Genomic DNA, 21,639 nt, shown 5'->3' on the forward strand with positions numbered 1-21,639 from the left:
CCTAGATGTTTAAAAAATGTGCACATTATTTTCAATCATTCGAATTTGTTATCCCGGACATAAACCTGTCGTGGGTCCCAGTTTTAGAGCGTGTCCCATTTTTATGTCCAGAATAATTGATTGACATTATTTGATAATGGTCTTTATCTAGCTTTGGTGTTGGTGTAATTTCACAACAAGATCAAGCGATCATTATCTTACGACTATTCCGTGATGCGCCGCCTTAGCCAATGGTTATCCACGCCCCAACCAATTCCATTAGTTATTTATCTCTAATGTGATATATTTTATGGGCAGTATGTGCATCAATTTAATAAACGGATCCACTCGGTAGCGTCCAATTGAATCGATCAAAAGGGGTCGCTTGCGGCAAGAGAGCGGCACAGCATCCGACAAAGATTCGTTTCACGTTTGTGCCGTACGACAACGTGTCTAACGAAACAACACCCTGTGGTAGATGATGCTGATGATGGATCAAGGGTCAATCTCGTGTGAAGATGATTCAAATGCAATTGCTGCTGCTACTGCTGTTGTCACTACCGTAAGATTCGCGTCTCGGCTGTTTAGATTTAGTGCGGCCACGGGCAGCCGTCTGAAACAGTTCAGTTTGTTTTCCCGGTTTCGGTCAGGAGCATTGTTAACGGTTTCGGTTGGCCAGTTTAAAACTCTTCATTTCGACGTCAAAAGCACGTTTTTGACGTGCAAGAGAAAGGGGCAGTTGGAACCAATCGATATTGCTGCAGATTTTTATCTTTTCGCGGCACAGCCGAGTTTTCGTACCACGCTTCGACCGAGTGCTCGATATGTCCAAAGACGGCATCGTTTAGAGAAGGACTGTCTTCCAGGACTTGAGTAAAGTCAATGTGAAAAACTAAAAATCAGAAGTGAATTGTCCAGTGCCAAAGGATAACGAACAAAGCCAAAGGAACGCAACATGGGAGTGAACGATAGTGAAAATCGCAAAGATTCGATTACATCATCCACGTCCTCGTCACATTTGGATCTGGAGTTATTGCAGCGGTTGTTTGTGAAATTTGAACCGGATTTAACAATCGACTCATATGAGGTACAATTCGGTCTACTTTACTCAGCACATAATGTGTTGGTATTCAGAGTGATCAACTATGGCAACTAATGAATCTGTTGAATTGCGCTTAATTACCACGCCAGCCATTACGTTAAACGAAATGTTACACATTTCATTAGCCAAGCAATTATTACTAGCTTATATACTTCGCGAATGTTACTGTGGGACTTCAAGAATACAAATATTGATTTTCGTTGGGGCGTTTTCTTGCTATGAACGTCGTCGACAGCTGATGAATTAAAAATATATTGGCAAATTATCACCCAAAAGGTTAAATACGAGTTTGTTTATGATTTTATGGGCATAAAAGTGCACTTGACAGCCCGAGATTGACTAATTAAAAGAAAATTCATATTTTATCTAGGAAGCACACGGATCCGGACGTGGTGACAACTACACGGCTGCATTATTTCGCATTGCACTGAAAGGCCATACGCAACCGGAAGGGAGCTCGAAAAAGTTAAAATGGGAAAAGAGCATTATCTGCAAACGTTTACCAGATTGCAAGATCAAGCGGGAAGCGTTCAAAAGCGAAGCACTGTTCCGCAATGAGGTTGTGTTCTACAACACCATCATGCCCGAGTACATCGATTTCCAGCGACGTCAGCTGGATGCGGTGTTTGGCACGGCAGGAAAAAACGGCAAAGATCTGAATAGCGCCGAAGTTGATCCAAAACGCACACAGTTGGACGGGAATGGCATCTTTCAGGCGATTCCACAATGCTACTTAGCGCGGGACGATTTGCTCGTGCTTGAGGACTTGCGAGTACGTTCATTTACGATGCCGGATCGCCAAGCTGGTTTGGGACCGGAGCAGCTGGAAGCGGTGCTGAGAGAGTTGGCACAGTTCCACGCAGTCAGTCTCGCCTACAAACAGCGCCATCCGATGGAATTCCAAAAGCTGATCAATTCCTTGGAAGAGGGTATCTTCTCGCAGGCGAATGCTGAATGGTATCGCAAGTATTACGACGTTTTGACGCGCAACGCAATTCAGATGGTGCGGCAAACTGTGCCGGAGAAAAAGGAACACTTGGCAAAGTTGGAAGGATTTCTGAGCAACTGTTTCGGACATCTAGTGGATCTAGTATCCCGTCAGAGTGAGCTTTCAGTCATTTGTCACGGTGATTGCTGGACAAATAATATTCTTTTCCGATACGCTGACGATGGTGCAATAGCAGAGGTATGGATCAATCAATGAGTGGTCATTGAACGACGAATGACCGTTAATGGTTTTGTTGCTTGTTTGCAGACATGCTTAGTGGACTTTCAGCTTATTCGTCATGGTTCGCTGGCCCTCGATCTAGCTTATTTAATCTACTGTTGCACAGACGGCTCCCTGCGCAAGAAGAATCTGCAACAGTGGCTTCAGACATACCACCATCAACTAGTACGATCTCTTCGACTGCTCTTGGGTGATTTATTCGACAATCTATTCGGCTCGGAAAAGCGCCTGTGGGAACTGATCAACGACGAGTTCAAGGTATGTGCCCGCTTTGGACTTGGCACCGCGATGGACATGCTTCCAATCAGCACTTGTTCTTCGGAGGAAGCCCCCGATCTTTATACAAGTGATACGGATACAGCAGCAACGCCCCCCGAACTGAACGTTCCTCCAAATGAACTATGTCGGCAAAAGATGACCATGCTGGTGCTGGAACTGATTGATGGTGGAATGCTCTAAAATGTTTCTTTGATGGCCCTAGATATTCCTCGAACTCTGCTGAAAATGCATGCTGTTTACTAGCGAGTCCTGAGAATTCGAAGGTGCCTTCCTGTCGGGCTCACTATGGCGGGCATGCCGCTCAATATGGCCAGTATTTTACAGGGTAGTTAATTTAGCATCGTTAGTAAAGTGCTTATTATGTATAATTCGTATTATGCGAACTCTTTACGCTACTCCATGACAATAAAACTCTGATACTATGTACAATCACTGTAACAGTACACAGTGTTATTTCTTTCTTTCCGTAACCTGGAACATGGCGCAATATTTTTTCTTGTCTTTATTTCAGGGTTTTACAACTAACCACGATTGATACACGATTTCAATACGATTACGTCAATGTAATATTTAATGGTTTTGAATTAATCGCGTAATTCTTATGTTACCATGGAAAACCGCTCGCTTAATTTGAATGAGAGTATATTTGGAGCTAGTTGTAGAAAAAAAACAAACAAAGCATTCGCTAACAAATGTTATGTTGCTAGTTAAGCTTAATATATATTAGCTCCACATGAAGACAAACGATTTCTGGTTGTGCTGTGAAGAAAAACGCACAACACGCGTACACCTATCGCTCATATCAGTAGACAAAAACAAGGCTTCTGGCGAAAAAATCTATGAAGGCAATTGTAGTGATCTGCACATGTAAGTCACACAAACCATACTTTCGGTCCCATCAATCTTTGATCATTCTTCGTTAATCTCTAACAACTTTGGCGATACTCATCCATCTGTTTAATTTGCTTTTACTAGTGAATATAAATTTTGAATTCTAGCTACTTGTGAAAATAAGTAGCATAGATCAGCTAACCAGCAGCATTCAAATCTCCTATTAGGAAAGGTAAAAAAAGTTCTGATTTTATGTTTCAGTCCTGTCGGTGAGCTCTTAATCTTATGCACTGTGTATCACTTATAAGCCAGATTTATATCAAGACATTGTGCGCCAGCAAATATATGATGGTTGTTTGGTGTGCTACATACATGTTTACCTACCGAATTGAGATGGTTTTTATCTGCTAACTGAAAACCTAACCCGCCATCAGAAACTCCTACATCTATTGCACGTTTTTTCAATCCATTTCCTTTAAAGTACATTTCCAGCATTTATTTTGTGTCGGTGTCAGAGAGACCAAACAGAGAAGTGTAATAAAAATGGACCATTGTAAAATGAATCATTTAGCAGCTAATTAGTCCAAAGAAATAGATAATAAATTAATAACTTAAGCAAGACCCTAGAGTTCAATGTTACAACTAAGAAAGAATCAGAACTGTAGTCAAAATTTCAATTCGTATGAACGGAACGCTGCATAACCTCGAAAACGTATAATATATTTAATTTACTTAGCTGATTGTTTGGTTTATCCATTGCCTTTGGGACCCCCGTCAAAAGTTACCATAACTTCAATTGCAAAGATCAATTCTGTTTGGTCGCATTGATATGGTTTCGAAACATTTCATTTCTCCATTTCATAACTTTTTGCATCGGCTATTCGTTCGAAACTATCCCTTAGGAGTGTGTTGTGGTGGTTGCTCGTCGTGCTGTTGGCCCATACTTAGTGCACGTGTACTTCTTTGGATGGTTGGAGGTGATCGTGTTGAGAGGTAACTTTGCATACCATTCCTTAATTTGTTTATTTTTTTCATTAATTCGAACATACTTTCCGACCTTACCAGAATCCGGAAGACTTTCCACCGGGGGGAGCTCGTACGCGGATGCATGAGCGTGATTCCGATTTGTCGAGCTCCTCTACAAATGTAAACAAGGTGTGAAAAATGATTGCACGTAAAACAAAGCATGATGTTTGAAAGCCTTACCACTGATGGAAAAGGTGGATTCCTGCATATTCTTCAACCCATCGGGACGTAGGCCACGGGCACTATGGGGAGTGCTGAGCTGTGAATCGCCGGAGATAACACTCAATGCCGGACCTGGAATGTACTTCTCGGGCAGGGCGTATGTATCGGGGATATCTACATCATGGCCCGACTTGGAGTTCAGGTCCAGATTTTGGATCCCATTCCGGGTGTGCTTTTCGTCAGATCCGTCTTCCATGCGGGAAACACCATTCAATGCATCGTACACGAATGAAGGATAGACGGGTGTTTCCAGGAACGCACCTTGGCCCTCTGCAACGCGAATCAGCTCATATTCGACGCATACACGTCCGCGCACAATCACAAACTCTGGAACGCCGTGGCATTTCATGCCTTCGAAAATATTGAAGTCGCAAGCCTGATGATGGGTGGAGGCGGAAATCGTACGGACCGCCTTTGGATCCCAGATGATTAAGTCGGCATCGGAACCTTGCGCAATGCGACCCTTTCTGGGATAGAGGTTGAAAATTTTGGCAGCATTCGTGCTGGTGATTGCCACGAAACGTTGAGGATCGATCAGTCCCGATTGGACGCCTTTTTCCCACACCACAGACATCCGGTCCTCGACACCGTTGACACCGTTCGGGATTTTGGAGAAATCTTTCAGTCCCAACTCCTTCTGGTTGCGATTGAATGTACAGTTGTCACTGCCAGTCGTTTGCAGATCGTCCCTAAAAAATAATGAGGCGTCGATATAGTTGATTCAGTGTTATATTATGACTAAAACCGTAGTATGATAAGATCAGTTACTATTTGAAGCAATAACATCACACAAATAAAACGAACCAACAAGTACAACTACGTTACAAATTAATAATGATAATCCGCAATATCTGGAAGGAGTGTATGGTGTAAACTTACAGCGCCAGGAACTTCACCAAATGTCGGGGAGTTTCCGGATCCTTTCGAATCGGAGGGCTGGTCGTGTAATATACCAGAGCGTTCGGTTTCACGTTGGTCAGTGTACAGCCGAGCGAGCTGGCCAGCGTTTCGCCGTACACCACCAGGCCACGCCGTTTCGCTTGCGATAGCTGCTCGGCGGCCAGTTTGCTAGTCACTTTTGTGACGTACAGCGGTGCCTTCGTCTGTATATGTGTAATGAGATGTTTCGCAGGGAAGCGAGTGTTTCCGTCGTTTGTCCCCCAGGGTGAAGAAGGATGAGTTTGTGGTACCGGTTCCAGTGTATTGCAGTGTTTCATGAGATGTTTGCCATAATGTTCGTTTAGTTCGGATTAGAAGCAGTGTGTATTTTTTTTCACAACACCGGTTACGCATTAAAGCGCCCAAGTAAGGCGGAGTATGTGTTGAACAATTGTCGCAGCGTTCGATTGTCCAGACAGCAGCATGGAGAAAATAAGATTAGATGGGGGTGAATGTAGAAATGGGATTTAGTGTTTTAGTTGCAATTTTTCGTTTTGCCCTGTGTCTGCACTAATCAAGCAATTTCGTATCGTAAGTAAATGTGGCAAATTCGGAGTTTGTTTAGTACAACACGCAGAAAATGACACGCAGCTGATAACAGTAGCATCGTATGAGGAGATTAGTGCACAAAAATCGATTAAAACGAAACGATTGACATACGAAACGTAGTAGCTATAACAGCAGCGATCCATACACTTAGAGTTATACGCACGTCGGCAGGAACTACTTACTGGGCTAACAGTTTCATCATAAATTCCGGCGTGGTAGGATCGGGTCTCAACGGTGGGCTGAGTACGTGGGCGGCCGCATGATGCCAGCATTTATCGTGATAGTGTGTACCATCAGTGCCAAGTGCAGCCGCCAGTGTTTCACCGAAGATGCCTGTTCCATTGTAGCGGCGACGAGCGCGAGCTACCTCAATACCAGCCGATTTGCTCATTACATGCACAACATACAGCGGACAGTGAGCCTTCATTAGAAGGACCGGAAGCAAAATTACGGAAGTACACGAAGAGAACGAGGACAGTCGAAAAGAAAAGATGGGGTAATTCAGAAAGAACCATTATGAATTATAAAATAATATAAGAAAATGAAAGAAGAGAAAAAATAAATAAATAAAACAAAGAAATATGATAATACGGCGAGAGCCGTCATCATGGAATAAATAAATAATAAAACAAAGAAATAAATAAACAAACAGAAAAGAGAGTGCAAAGTATATGAAATGAAAGTGAAAATATAAAGAAAATCTAATGTGCACTTTTTTTCAAAATGAAAGTGAAAGTTCAAGTTCGTGCTGAATGTAGTTGCGTGTTTATCGCTAATTTGCCTATGACCTCGGTGTACACCGAGACCCCTGTATAATTGAACATCCTGGTAGCATTACTATAACCTCAATCGGGTGGTATAAGTAGGTCAAGCTCAATGTTTGTTGTCCTTTTTCCTACTTCCAAAGTTAATTTTCAGACGATGTGCTCACACGCACTCGTCACATTTCACCGTCATGGTAGTGGAGAATATTGGTTTTTATACAGAGACCAAATTGGTCACAAAGTTGAGTTTGTTTATATAATAAACCTTTATGAATCTGCATTGCAGTCGTAATATATTCATAGCAATATGTCTATGCACTGAGATAGGAAAATTTTGTGGTTTTTACCAAAACGAAATAAATATAGGCTATGCGACAATCTGCAGGAGGTTATGCATTGAAACAGTAGGCAAACAAGTATCTATATCACTTCACAACTTTTGTTATACAATGTAATCTAATCTGTTATGGATCGGCATGGAAGCAAAATAGCACATCCTCTCATTGCATATTGTACCATTATGTACCTGAGCTAACGCCATGTGTTCTTGAAGCATAAACAATAGCTCTTTTTAATCTTATCACTTCCCCATTTTGAGCGATCGTTGCAGTGTCATTAGCCCGTTGAGTTTAGTGCTAGTGTTGCTAAGAATTCGCCCATTTCACTATATCATGATATAAACTGCTCTCTGTTTGAAAACCCTGACGTACCTGATGCGCAATAACGCAAGCGCGATTGGTGGCCTCTGCTTCGACTTCCTCCGTGCGGGACAGTTCGTGGCCCTCCGGTCCGGTCACTCCTTCCGACAGCAGTTTGGTTACATTCTTCGCGATAATGTCGCCATTCTCCGCATGTACCATCGCCACTGCTCCGAGTTCCTTGCAGGTTTCAAACACTTCGTACAGCTCGGAATCGTTGAGCTGATATAGACCCTTGTACGCCATGAAGCACTTGAACGAGTTAACGCCACGTTCCTGACAAAGGATTTTCATCTCATCCCGGACCGACTTGGACCACCAAGTGATGCCAACGTGCAAACCGTAGTCGCACACCACTTTTGGATCTGCCCGAGCTCGCCAGGTATCGTACGCCTCAAGTAGCGATTCGCCCTTCTTCGGAAGCACAAAATCCACTGGAAATAGAAGAAAAAAACAATTAAAATCGTCTTCGCGACAAGTTTTAGTCGCAAAACGGATGATTCTACTTACTGATGGTTGTGGTTCCACCGGCAACTGCGGCCTTGGTGCCCTTATAAAAATCATCTACCGCCACAGTGCCACCAAATTCTAGCTGGAAATGTGTGTGCGGGTCGATACCACCGGGCATAACCAGCTTACCGGTAGCATCGATCGTACGACAGCCCCCAGGAACAACAAAGTCCGCACCTGAACCAACATACCTATGAACGAAAGAACAAATGTTTCAAAGCGGTTCGTTCGAGGATGGAAGCTATGAGCGAGAACCCTCCGCACGGAAATTAATCGATTTTTGGCAATGCGACGACTTTTAGGTGAGCATAATTTTATTGTTGAACGAACGCCAAACAGGCGCTCGACGCTGATAAACTCAAAACAATTTGGCAACAGTTTTGTCCGGAACTGCCGCAGTATGGATTGAATCCCATGATTGTCGCAATTGCCGAACGAACTAGATTCCCTGCCTTCCACTTACCTAACAGTCCCATCCTCGATGTACACATCCGCCTGTTGCATTCCATCATGGTTCACGACGTGACCACGCTTGATGTACAGTCTATTTTGCGCACTCTGCCGGGAAAGAAAGATGGAGAAAAGCGGAAGAACACGTACATTAGTTCGGTCTTTAGGTTTAATTTAAATTCCCTAGACATCTTCTTTCTTGCTGGACCAACATCACATAACGATGATAGCAATTGTGATTGAATGGCAATTCTCGCAATTGTCTATGTCACACCTTCTGTACTTTGGACGGTTCTTTTGCAGACTCCATTAGATCAGTTTCTTCCGCTGACATCGTGTTTGTGGACGATTCGGAGGTTTCTGTTTGAATTTGGGTTGATGCGTCAGCCTGGTCGATGGATTTGGGACCATTGGCAGGAGTAGCATCAGAAGAATCAGCTTCAGACTGATGTCCGGGCTTCACTACACCAGCTGCATTATCTCGGAGAGTTGCAGACATCGTATTGAACAACGACTGTGGACAGTTGACTCTAAAGCAAATTCTTTATTCACAGAACCTTCGGTTTTGGTTGAGATCACGGATAATAATGAGCTCAACGGGGAATAGATTTGGTAAGTATTGGCTCAGAGAACGCTTGCTGCGATGGTATAAATCGTGTGTGCTTTACTGAAGACACATTCAAGGTTTACTATGGTTAAATAATTATTTTATCCCAAGGACGGTCCAAAGAATCCGTACCAAAATACAACCGGACCGTTGCATGACTATCCACCTACGGGTGAGTAAAGTTTGCTTCTTATGAAGCTCAAGAGACTTGTGATTCCTGAATTCTGTAAAGAAGATGAACTAAATTTCAGCACTGCCTATCTTTTATATTCATTATTGTGCTTTTATCTTTAGCTATTTTAGAATTAGGCTTAAGTAGTACACCGTAACAATTAAATATTAATCGATTAAATGAATCGCATTAAGGAAAATATCTTTAACAAACTTCCTGACATACTGCATCGCTACAAATTGAAAATATGATGTTCTGTTTATATATGAATAAAACCTTAGAATACTGAAGAACTAATGTTAAAAGCCATGGACAAATGCAATGGAGGATTAATCTCCTTGGAGGCCCAGTGCGGAATTATAGTTGGGGCCTCTAATTTTAAAAACGATGAAGGGGGGGCAACTACATTACTACAGTACCCGATCCTGTTTCCACGGGGTGAAGAGGGTTGGACTAATGGTATGTTTAAGATACACCACCGAGGAAGACAGCCGAGACCATCGAGCACGGAGACAAACACAGATAGTGGTGCCGTCATCAATCAGGATGGAGCCGAATGCAGAGGAAAATTCATGCAATCAAATTACTCCACGTGAATATGCCGCATATCGCATATTCTGGCGGGATATCGCTCATTCTCTGATGCATTGTGCCGGGTGACTGTTCCAGCAATACTGTGTCGACCAGTACGGCAAAGTGGTCGGCCTGCAATGCAGCGTCTGAAATATATGCGAGAACGTTAGGCACAGCTTCGAACCAAAACGTACGCGGGGTTCATAGATCTTGCTGGTGCTGAATAAACCGTAGCAGATCTGCAACCACATTTGTCCAGTTTTCCTTTCCTAGTCCCGGTGCAAGAGTTGGTTCCTGTCGCGCTTCGATCGATCGATCCACAAAACATCTCGTACGGGTTGTACTTGGGTCATCATTGCGGGCGGATACATGAGGGCACAGTATCAAAACTCAATGGTCATTGTTCGTGTTTTGGGCAAACCAGATCTGTTCAATACCGTGACTTGTAATCTGAGTTGCATGAAAATAACACGAAGCCTCTTACCGGGACAATCTTGATAACAGGAATATAGTCCAGTACGTTTTGCAATACAGAATAAGCGAATTACTAAGTTGTGAATTTAGATTTTTTTATTATTTAGTGGATTGTTTAACATTGTGTATCCCATTAAGCAAACAACGCAAATTTTATATAATAATAATAATTTGTGTTATGCACAGTCGGTTAAATTTGCATAGCTTTTAGCATTTAAAAACTAAAATGCTAGGTCAAGTTTTTATGTTGAAAGACTACCTCCATGATCATTCACTCACGTCGATGTTTTAGGCGATGAACAAAAATTAACGGTTGATTTCTGTGGTGAGCTTCTACTTACTGAACTTTTTCTACAATTGATCATGTTTTATAGCATACTTTGATCCATTAGGTGCAGGGCCACGAGAGTTGACAAAATGCTGACAAATTTGTCCAATGACCAAATCAGCTGGTCAACTGTGAAAACCACTATACCGTTGCTGCGCACACAATTGTTTTCAGATTTTCGATACCAGGAGAGCATGTTTTTCAAGAGGTGACATTTGCAGCTTGGGACAAATTTGCCCATCACTAAATTTTATTCATGAAATATTTCATGAAACATTTCATGAATTGTTGGGCGCCATCTTGCTCTGCTGGTACTAGGTGTTACCTCTTGAAAAACATGCTCTCCTGGTATCGGAAATGTGAAAACAGCTGGTATGTATGGAGAGTTAGTGTTTAAACATTGCATACCTTTTCCGATGCTACCTCTTCCGTGGATGCTCTCCTAGTACTATACATTCGAAAATCATACTTTAAAGTCACGAAGTCGATATTCTTTTCTGCATTTAATTAATCACATAGAAACAAATATTTTATATAACCAAGGAAGGCATTTTTGATCGATTTTTTGACTTTTTAAATAATTTTAATACTATACATTAATTAGCACAAATTGTTTGGGGCCCCCAACACGGCGAGGCCCTAGGCGACCGCCAACTCCGCCTACCGTTTGATCCGCCGCTGGGTTATTAAAGTCTTTCCTTCTTCATCAATGAAAAGTATAAAAGAAAGAAACTAATAGATAAAGCAATTACTAACACAGCTAGGACAGCTAATAACAATTAGTAAACCATACTTTACCAAATAGTAATCATTCAACATAGTCTGCTGTTGCTGTTTGCAATAAAAGTTTTTAAAATGTGTCTCTGTTAGCATTCAAATTGTCATTATAAGAATTATTCAGTAAAGTAGATGGGATGTGGTCAAAATAGTACTGTTACAATACAATCGATAAATAATCGAAGAATATTATTTGCCGCTTTTACAATCAATAGTCTATACATAGAATAACTAGCTGAACCCAATGGGAATTGGCCAAGGTTTCCTCTATAACAAACTCCAGAGAATGTAGTGAACCACAAACGAGAACGCATATTTTGTTGGATTGCAAACTGATGGGTTTAAAATTTCTACCTAGAATGGCAATATACTTCTCGATTGATCGAAACATTCTCGACTGGCCAGCCCCATTTCGAAGAACGTTGTGTGTTCTTATGTAAAAAAGTTGTCTCTTTACAATCTCTTCCTTTAACCTGAGTAAAAAGGCCATTGTAATCCTCTGTCTGGCATTCTGACGCACAAAACGGTCGGTTGCTTTCATGACAGCTTAATTGAGAATTTTAACGCAATTGCGTGGAGCGGTACAAACGGTCACAGTTAGTCAGCAACTTTGGACACTATTGAACGGCATCAACGATACGAAGGAGGTAATATCACCAATAGGTAGCTGTCTCTTAAAGCAATATCAATCCAACATGATTAGGCAACGATCAGTTGATATTCATTACGAAAAAATCAAAGAACATATATTTAAAAGGAGAGATGGAGTCCAAATCAGTGTACTTTTTGTTTCCTGTTTCGTAAAAAAACGATTAAAACAACAACATTTGTAACGCAACGAATAACTCAAACCTGTACAACAAACGGTTAACACGGTTGAGCTTTCAATTTAACGCCATGTTTTCGCTGACCACCGCTGATGAGATGGCAAGTGGAAAAGCGCCAAACAAGTCCAAACAACTCATTCAATCGACGGCCTAGAAATTCGTTTCGGAGCGTATAAATAATTGAATTTTAATTCCTTTTCAGCGACAGTCAGCACCCACACATGCAAAGGAGGAGCGTTTCCAATGCCAAGCCAAGCCAAAATAAAAACAATCCCCAATAATTTCTCATCATCTAAAAGTGGAGAAAAGGATCGAGGTGTCGAGGTGGATTTTCCATTTCTGCTTGTTTTCTTGCTCCGGGTTTTCCCCTCCATTTTAAATCAGCTAATCATGTTATCAAACCTACGGCTGTGGAAACATAATCGACATGAAGAGAGGCGTAGAATGCAGCACACTACACGAGTGTGTTTCGGGAGCATTAACACATAATGGGATGAAAACGAGCGAGAGTACGAGTGCTTGAGAATTGGGCGGTTGTTCCAACAATGGAACTCGAAGTACCGCAGCAATGATAGAACATCATTAGAACTTGAGAAAACCACGGCGCATTGGTAGGGGCAAGGGCTTTTCCAGCACCCCACGTGCATCGGTGCAACTGTTATTGTGAAGAAAAGGAGAATATACTCAAGCGTTTTAAGTTTTATTTCAAGCAGGCAGCTGTTAGAGAAGCACTTGGGTATCGACAGTGGTTATGCGTGTGGTCGAGGTTTAACATCGCTGACATTTTTTCCGCGTTACCCATTGTCAATTGTGTGCGCTATTCATTGCATGAATGATTCAACAGACGACAGTAGCAGTTACTGTATCGAACGAATGTAATTACTTTTCTGAATGACTATGTGTTATTAATATGGGTGAGTCGGGAGTTATTGAATTTTTTGTGTAAGCCTCCATTCCAAAATAGAAGATAGTTATTAGAAAAAAATGTAATATCATCAAATTATTGCTAATTAAATAAGTTTTTTTTATTAATTTCACACAAAAACGATCAGGCCGTATATCTCATAATTCTAAAAGAGCAGAGTTTTATCGACATGTACTATTACAGCAGGGTTTAGTGTTTCTTGTTAAATCCCCTTAAATAAATAAGCAGCGAATGATCAACAACTACTCAAAGTCTCTGTTAGTCTCTCAATTAACCAACCAACCATCCCTTCAGCACGCACATCGCACAAGATTGTTAATTTTGCCAATTTTCCATAAGTAACCGACTGCGAGGGCCACAATTAACATAATCAGCGTGCGATCGTACACCCGGCCCGTCTGATAAGGCTGTCCAGTTGCATTTTTGCTAAATTGTTAATCGTGCCACAACTCCCCCAAAACAGATTAAGGTCAGTACAGTTAAGCAGGCAAAGCGTTGATGCAGCTGATGTAAGATTATGTGCCGTGTGCCGTACACACGACAGCGAGCCTCCTTTAGCTGGCTAGCTTGTGCGACGACTCTTCCGATAGTGGCCGTTTGCTCAATTCAGCCAATCTGACACAGCCGCATTCCGGCTGGGGCCGTTGTTCATTTTTTAAATGTGACAACCCATATCCCAATTAGGCTCATGTTCACCCATGCCAACACACCCGGGGTCATCGTACAGTCGACCATTTTTCACCGGTCCGGTTGTCTTGCCGTTCCGGATCCGTTTTTGGGCGCGCGCAAAAAGCTGACGTAACATCCGTTCGTTTTACTCGTCACCGGCATTAATCGGCTATTGAATTGCCAAGAACTCAGCTACAACGATCACTTGCAGCGGGGAGAGCGTAGACTGTAGTTGTCTGCTCGTTGCCTTTCCTTGTACTTTCTGAGCTAACGTCCGTGTAAACCTGTAAACGTCGGCAGTGGCCCCCAGTTCCGGTCTGATGCCTTACACTACCAGAATAAGCCACAAGCGTGATGGAGCCGGGTGGTTCGCTCTTGGTGTTTTATTTTTGTTGCTCAGCAGTACTGTTTTAAAATCAACACCGTTGAGGCTTGTTCTATTATTTCACTCCTCTTCTTCATTGCATACGAACACACTCACCGGAAATGGTCGGATGGCGGCTCGAGAAAGAAAAACAATGTTGTTGCTGCTGCTTGATACAACCAAGTTCCAGCACGAACCTAAACAAATACGAACGACCGTCAGGTGGAAGCATATTTTAGGGGCCATTGTGTCTAACAAGAAGCCTAGAAAGGGTAATGTTGAAGGTCAACTGTCTGAAGGAATCTTTAGCCTACAATTTTGCAATCCTTCGGAAAGAAACAACAAAACCGCTCACAGGCAGAAAGGAAAATAGCTCGAATTGATTTAAATTGACAGACCGACAGGGCGCGACAAGTGGAAGCTAAACTTCTTAATGATACTTAACCCTCAACAGGCAGACAGGCATTCGCTCGGCAATACCTTGGGGTAGAAGTAGAATCAATAAAGCTGGTAGAACGGCCCACAAACTAGGCTTTATCGGCCTGGTATCGATAAATTTCCGAACGGAAGTGAAACATGTAAATATGGTTAAACTCGAGTCGATCGTGAAGCAAAATCACTATGGTTCCTGCTTCAATGTCGCACCCCAAAACCAAAACGTTTGCACCACGATACAGTGCACGTCGGGAAACACAACCAGTGAATCACTCGGGATGGATTATTTACGGCCGTTTGGTGCGTTGCTGGGGTATTAATAATTCATAGACGTACCCGGTACAGCAAACGATTTTAGGACTATGAGCTAGAAGGCAAGCACTTACAATACTTGGTGCGATGGCAGGTGAAAGATAAAGCAATGCGTGATGTTGCATAAGGGATTATGTTTATTGTAGGATGGTACACTATTCTTTTGCTATGCGTAGAGTGGAAATGTTGCTTGAAGATACGTATGTTAAAGTAGTTATAAGTCCAGACTTCCCGTCAGTTTAATAAAATCACCATAAAATAATTAAAAATTTTAAGCGTACGTTTTAAGTACAGTTGAGTTTATTTCAAAAATCATGAAATATGTTACTATTTGCGGCTTTGATCATATAATGATGATGATCAAATGATCATTTACATTGACTACTCATGCAAGCGAGCAAACTATATACTCTTGCAAGGCGAAATTCTTTGCATTTCAGCATACCTCGCATCGCCAATGTCCAGTGTCATCATACCCTCTGGAAAACTCCTCGCTTGTAACAAGATAATAAAACCTATAGGTGACCTAAATATACCTATTCTTAGTTTGTTTGGTAAAGTTCCAAATCTAAAAACGCTCCTTCTCACGATCAAGTCGCCTTCACTCAGTCCTTCACTCAAGTCAGGGAATCTAAATGTTTATTATAAGCGGACGATCTTAGGCTTTTTCTTGGCCTGCGAGGTGTTCTCGTGATTGTGATGACGATAACCTGCAAATTTCGGTTCATAAGTGTTTGTCAATATCGTTTCAACGTTCTAACTGTCCCACTGTTTTCATGACAGCTTGACCGCAACCGCAAGCTTGATTTCCTTCGGCACAGCAACGAAATCACCAATAAAGCTTAAAAAATATTGCGTCATAGTACATTTCTTCCATTAGTTCCATTTCTTTGTATAAATCACTAGTAAGATCTGTTCTGACTTGAATTCTGTTCAGTCGGTGCTTGTCGGTCAAAGTCGGTGCTTGAATTATGGACTCGATATCCTGGCAATTCGTCGCGGAAATGCGCAATTTACTTTCTTAAGAAAAATGTTCGTAGGAAAGATCGCTTCTCCAGAACTATAAGCTAGAGTCAATTTCAATGTTAAAGACCTTTAAAAATTGACCAAAGTAGACGTGCGTATAGTGATAATGATCCTATGACTGCTATGGGTTTTAGGTTCAATCAAAAATATTACCTTTTCGATTAAGACTTATGTTTAATTAAGTAATTTATGCTGCGATATACATGTGTTTGTTCTATTTTTTTCTTAGCCCTATAAGCTAGTTCTTATAGGTACTTACCTAGAAAAGAAAAATGTTTGGCCCGCATGTGTGGAAGGATAATTAAGGAGCCGCTATCATGACGAGATCTACGAGCTGTACGGCAAACTTACAGCGGATTAGACTCGTTAGGTTCCGGTGGGCTGGTCGTACGTCATGAGAATGACATCATACGGCTCAGCCCGTTAAGTCCTTCTAGGCTCAAATTGAAATGAAGTGGCGTTGATGCGTTAATGAGAAAAACCGGGATGTCTAGAGTCTGTCATTTCTTTGATTTTATTCTCCCGAAGCGAGATAATCAATCCTTGCGTACGGAGTTTTTTCCGGAGGATTTGATTTTGGACCTGCACCAATACACAACCGATCCGTCCCAACAAATATACAAATATATAAAAACTATAATAAATAAAACCAATTCCATCTGAACAAGCTTCAACGTATGAGTTAACCATAAGGTGTATTTGTTTGCCTAATTTACTCGTTGGTGTGATGTCGAGCAACGCAGCCTTTTTAAAGGATTCTTGAATGAACTGATTGAGTGGCGCCTTCACGTAGATGAAGTTACCAGCATCTCATTTAAATAGGTTGAAACTCAAAGACTCGCACTCGCTCTAAGCCAGTTACGCTTTTAATCGCACGGTTTTACAGTTTAATGTATCCACACATTAATATGCATTGAATGCAAAAAAAAACGTTATGGAAAGAAGGGACCATTTTTTTAAATTTCACACGATTTTTCCCACAAACTTACCTGTAGATGAATCGGCACTTTCTTCACGGGAGCTGGTGGTGGAGATGCCATTTTTAACGCTTATTGACCGTTGTTTCACTTATCGACTTTTGGAGTATTTTTCTTTTGCAAAGTCTACCGTTGCGGTTACACAGGAGCACACTAGCCGTAGCACTTATTGAAACTTTTCCTTTGGAGTACAACACTATCGTACTGGGTTCTCACCGATATTGTGCTACTTTCCGTTTATCTCGGCCCTATATTTCTTTTTTTTCACCTCAAATTCACACGGCTAGGAGTGCGTGATGTGGAGGATTTTTTTCTGATTTGAAACTTCACGGGTTTTCTTCGCACCAGACAAAAAAACACCTTCCGAACGATGGTTCATCAATATCGCATTAACGCATTAATGCCACTGGATCGCAGTAAGCAGGGACGACGACGAACGATCTTCACTGGAAAATGTACACTTTTTATAAGGCTCCTAATCGAACCACCTGTCATCGAGAAATCAAACCATCGAAAAAGGGGAAATGAGTAAACGAGGTAAGCAGGGCACCGAAATCTTGGATGGGGCTGTTGTGGATTAGAAGTTGATACACACGCGAGAGTGATCATTTGCGTGACATTGGTGTCAAATCGAATGGCGCGAATGGTTTTCCCTGTGTGTTGTCAAATTAGACACAAGCTCGTTAACTCATTAGCGGACGAATAATCATTTGCGTCCATGGAGAAAGAACGCCCGACGACACCATCCTTCCCGAGCTGCCGTTTCGCTTCGATACGTGCTTTTGCACTTGATCATTTGACTTCCGGTTTTGCAGAGGGTGAAGCAGCGTTCGAAGGGCCGAGAAGTTTTGTTGATCCAATTTGTTACATCCATCGAAGAGGGGAGCGGTACGTGATCCCGTAGGACGGTGGATACGGTGTTGAATTTCACCGCTTTTTAACCCGTTTGTCACTAGGTTCGCCTAGGGGTAGACTACCACATCGCTACACCGCTGCCCATTCTTGAAGGCATGATGTTGAAGCATGTAAAGCATTTTAATTCGATTACCGGCACAAGGAATAACCGCAACCGGAAGTGTACAATGTTCCGGTCTGTGGAAAAAGCCACCGAAATTGGGAGACTCGCTGTTCATTTCTATTAAAATAACGCATTGCTTCATCTTACCGAGCAGCTTGGAAAACTTTAAAACTCATCGGAAACTATACATCACCGCGCACAATAGCCATGATGTTGCGTTACAGTTAGAACCGTTCGAGTATGTTGGTTTCTATGCCACGAAACTGATGCGAGGTCGACAAAGTGTCCGAAAAAAGCAGTGAACCGCAAAGCACAAATGCGTGAGTTCGCAGGGTTCTTTGCGCTTCTATTTAACGCGTTCTACGCGGTCGTTGTGTCGGATGCAACACGTGGCGTTGGAACGATTATTGCCATCGAGTAGAATGTATGCGAACACAGCAATGATGATGCTACGAAGTGGCCAAATACAGGCTGACCATGTTTGGTTAAGTCATTAAAGCTTTTTTAACGAGGAATTCTGATGTAGCTGCGGTCCCCCAGGGGAAAGTTTTTTTTCTTCCAAATTCGACATCGACACATGAGTTTCTTGGCATCGTTGAAGTTTGAACATAAGAAAGGGATGATTAAACAGACTTCGCACCTGTAGCAAGAAGACGGCATTACTTTTTTGATGTCTAATTCTTCAATAACATTTTCCCGGTTCTTGTGACATATTAAGTAAAGAAGTATGTGTCACAAGTGTATGATGTTTATAAACACCCTTCAAAGTTCAGAAGAATTCACGGTAAATTGTGAAAATCCAGATAAACGACAGTAAGTCAACAATTCAAATATCGAAACCATACACAACAAGATTTGTCGAGGAAAGAATAGTTCCAAAATTGATTGTTTACTATCAAAACAAAAGTTGGGTTTGTAAACGTTTAGCTTCATGGCTGATTATAGGCATCTGTAGACAACACCTACCCACAGTCTCTATCTGTATCTGGCAATCGGCTACATCAAACCATCAATAACCATCGAGACTGCCACAACAATTCTATCACCTCAAAGGTACCATTGCCCTTCAGGTCACACCATCAGTTTTGCTGATAAAGTGGACTACTATCAGCATCATCATGGAAAACGATCGTAAGTGGTGTAATATCAATAAAAGTTACGGTCGTACTTCACGCACACATATGAAATGCTATATGAACCTTGGAGCTATTGCATTCTTTTACGTTCTTTTTGTTTCATATTAACATTTGAAATAACCACACCGTTCGGCGTGTGTCCGTAAAACAACCGCGACAACTAGCGATCATCGTTTGCGTGCATTAATGCTGCATGTACAAGCCGTGTCATTTACGTCCATACGAAGAAACCTTTTCCATCGCGATTTACCACGATCTACGACAACCTAATCAGCTCAACGGGGACGGGTAGCAATTGAAACTAATTTTATGCCGTCACCGAAAACAGCATCCTTAAATTAGATAATCTTCAGTTACGCGTTCACTGTTTATGGGCGGATGCGTTTTCTGTTTTGGGTACGGTTCTGCATGTTGTGGAACGTTGCACACGTTCGAAATGTATTCGGGAAGTGCGGTGGCATTGGTGATACCGAACTCCGAGCAGGACGTTACGGTAACACCCGGATAAGATAGCGGAGGGGATAGAATTTTCAACGCCAGCGGAAAAACTGTGAAAATCCTAAAAATAAATGTCTTGCTTTTCGCTCCGACTCTCGCGGCTGAATTTACTTGGCGGTGGGATAATTGGGATGAGGATGACGGAGAACCGAAAAGTCACGGTCGTCTTCGATTGATTCAACTCACGGTGAACAACCGCTCGGAAAATGAAACGAAAAAAAAAACATTTCGTACGTAAACAACCATCGTGAAACGTAGAAATAGTTTTCCGGTATTTTTCAATCATTCAACCCATAGGTCCGTTACGTTGTATTCTTCTACCGTCGAGAGATTATCAAGCATTCTTCATACCGATGAAGAGGTAGCAAAAAAAAACGAACTCGAGCAGGAGTGGCTATTCTGCTGTGGAGTTGGAAATTCATGATTCGTCTTATTCACACTCTGCTCAAATCAATCCAACGTTATCGGGTTTTCAATATTCATATCATAAAACAAAACACTCAACCAAAACGCAGCCCATGCGAGGGCGAGAGTGATTTTATCATTTCAATATTTTCTCTCAATAATGTTCACGTATGACTATCAAGTCTCTTCGTCTCGTAACAGTGATGCGCTTGCAAGCGAATCGTACTTGTTCAGCCTCAGAACAAACCACCCTTCGGGAGGAAGGGGCGTTTAATTTCCCTTTACGATTTTTCCACCGCCGTATCGAGCGTGCGCAAAGAGCAGGGGAAACAGTTTGCTGCAAAGAAAAACAACGTGAATTGTAACCGAAGGGATTGCAAAAAAAAATTGGGACCGACAGACGTGGTGTGCCTCGTTCGCTTCCGGTCGTTTTATCGGTCGCGGTTTACCGGCTGGTAAACGGTGGCATGTCGGATTCATTGCCAGTTTCCCCCTGTTCGAAACGGTTATGCATCTTTTTCACCCTTCTTTACCACTTTCACTATACCTTTTGGAACGTTCGCCCGTTGCAGCATTTCAGGTGGAAGAAAAGAACGATGTTGCGTTTTGGGTGGAGTTTCATGCAACCTGACGCAAAAAGACCTCGCCAACTATGACGTTGTAGATAGGCAGAGTTGGACTCCCGGGCGAAGGGTGCACAATTTATGTTGTATGATAATGATTCCGTCTTGCGAACAATGATAGTCGATAATGGCACTACCGTTGTATTAAATAACGCACCTTTTTTCATACACCAAATTTCCCCATAGCGATCAGTTTTATCCTACGCGACCGTACGCAAGCGTCCCTTGTAGACTGAGAGAGAGAACGGAAAATCATACAACCGTAGCGACGGACCGAGGCAACCAGAAGAGATGGGTGTACAGGGGAGTTGAGTAAACAACGCAACAATGGTCACCACCACGGGAAGAGCACCGAAACTTGTCACACACTAGGAATCTACCGTGGAAAGGTGGTATCGAGTCGTCAGCATCCTAAACGAGCAAACTGCATTTTTCCATTTCTAATCGCATTCATTTTTCATCAATTTATCACAATGCACGGTTCGCCTGCCGTTTCTCACATCGAGTGTGCCATTCCGCACGCTTTCGGATGGTGTGGCACACTTTACCTTCCGTTACTACTATTTTTCTTCTCTTCTCTGCCTGCTATGGTTCGCGCACCGTATCTGTAGGTTCGGTGGGTTTCGGTAGCCTCGGTGTGAGTTGGTTTCTTTTCCCGTCCGTGGGATAGAAATAATAAAGTACGATGCAAAACGTTCAGGCACATATGGGGCAGCTCCACACGGGACGGAAATAGGAAAATGAACCACCCCACTTTACGCACACAAACATAGCAGATAGGTACACGCACCGACGAATTGAAGTGCGCTGTGGATTGAGCGAAAATCGGCTGGGAGTTAGAAGGGTGAAACGTACGCTTAAACGGGGTAACGGTGTGCGGCTTCACCAGACAATACACGTCCACTCGCGACGAAGG

General features: G+C 42.3%; 2 protein-coding genes across 3 annotated transcripts; one reads left to right on the top strand and one right to left on the bottom strand.

The window, feature by feature from the left end:
* Positions 1–782: 782 nt before the first annotated feature.
* LOC128297178 (uncharacterized) lies at positions 783–2,998 on the top strand. Its single transcript, XM_053032776.1, has 3 exons — positions 783–1,066; positions 1,452–2,267; positions 2,337–2,998. The coding sequence occupies exons 1-3, from the start codon at positions 935–937 to the stop codon at positions 2,766–2,768; spliced, it is 1,380 nt and encodes a 459-aa protein (XP_052888736.1). The 5' UTR covers positions 783–934; the 3' UTR covers positions 2,769–2,998.
* Positions 2,999–3,081: 83 nt separating this feature from the next.
* Positions 3,082–21,589, bottom strand: LOC128296828 (dihydropyrimidinase). 2 transcript variants are annotated; one of them, XM_053032330.1, is made up of 8 exons: positions 21,514–21,589; positions 17,056–17,531; positions 8,591–8,685; positions 8,128–8,318; positions 7,630–8,051; positions 5,547–5,770; positions 4,626–5,356; positions 3,082–4,557 (listed from the first exon to the last, which is right to left on the bottom strand). In XM_053032330.1, exons 2-8 carry the CDS (start codon positions 17,104–17,106, stop codon positions 4,478–4,480), a joined length of 1,794 nt encoding a protein of 597 aa, XP_052888290.1. In that variant the 5' UTR covers positions 17,107–17,531; positions 21,514–21,589; the 3' UTR covers positions 3,082–4,477. The 2 variants fall into 2 exon arrangements, with proteins under 2 accessions (XP_052888290.1, XP_052888298.1); XM_053032338.1 differs by lacking the exons at positions 3,082–4,557; positions 4,626–5,356; positions 5,547–5,770 and adding an exon at positions 6,334–6,576.
* Between the last annotated feature and the right edge of the window lie 50 nt (positions 21,590–21,639).

Source organism: Anopheles moucheti, chromosome 2 (assembly GCF_943734755.1).
Source record: "Anopheles moucheti chromosome 2, idAnoMoucSN_F20_07, whole genome shotgun sequence".
Classification (NCBI taxonomy): domain Eukaryota; kingdom Metazoa; phylum Arthropoda; class Insecta; order Diptera; family Culicidae; genus Anopheles; species Anopheles moucheti.

Bases quoted from the DNA above. Each gene is read 5' to 3' on its own strand.
- LOC128297178 (XM_053032776.1), top strand. From the start codon at position 935: ATGGGAGTGAACGATAGTGAAAATCGCAAAGATTCGATTACATCATCC. The intron at 1,067-1,451 runs GTACAATTCGGT...TATTTTATCTAG, and splicing joins TAACAATCGACTCATATGAG to GAAGCACACGGATCCGGACG. The intron at 2,268-2,336 runs GTATGGATCAAT...GCTTGTTTGCAG, and splicing joins ACGATGGTGCAATAGCAGAG to ACATGCTTAGTGGACTTTCA.
- LOC128296828 (XM_053032330.1), bottom strand. From the start codon at position 17,106: ATGGCATCTCCACCACCAGCTCCCGTGAAGAAAGTGCCGATTCATCTA. The intron at 8,686-17,055 runs GTAAGTTTGTGG...CTTTCCCGGCAG, and splicing joins AAGTGCCGATTCATCTACAG to AGTGCGCAAAATAGACTGTA. The intron at 5,357-5,546 runs GTAAGTTTACAC...ATTATTTTTTAG, and splicing joins TTGGTGAAGTTCCTGGCGCT to GGACGATCTGCAAACGACTG.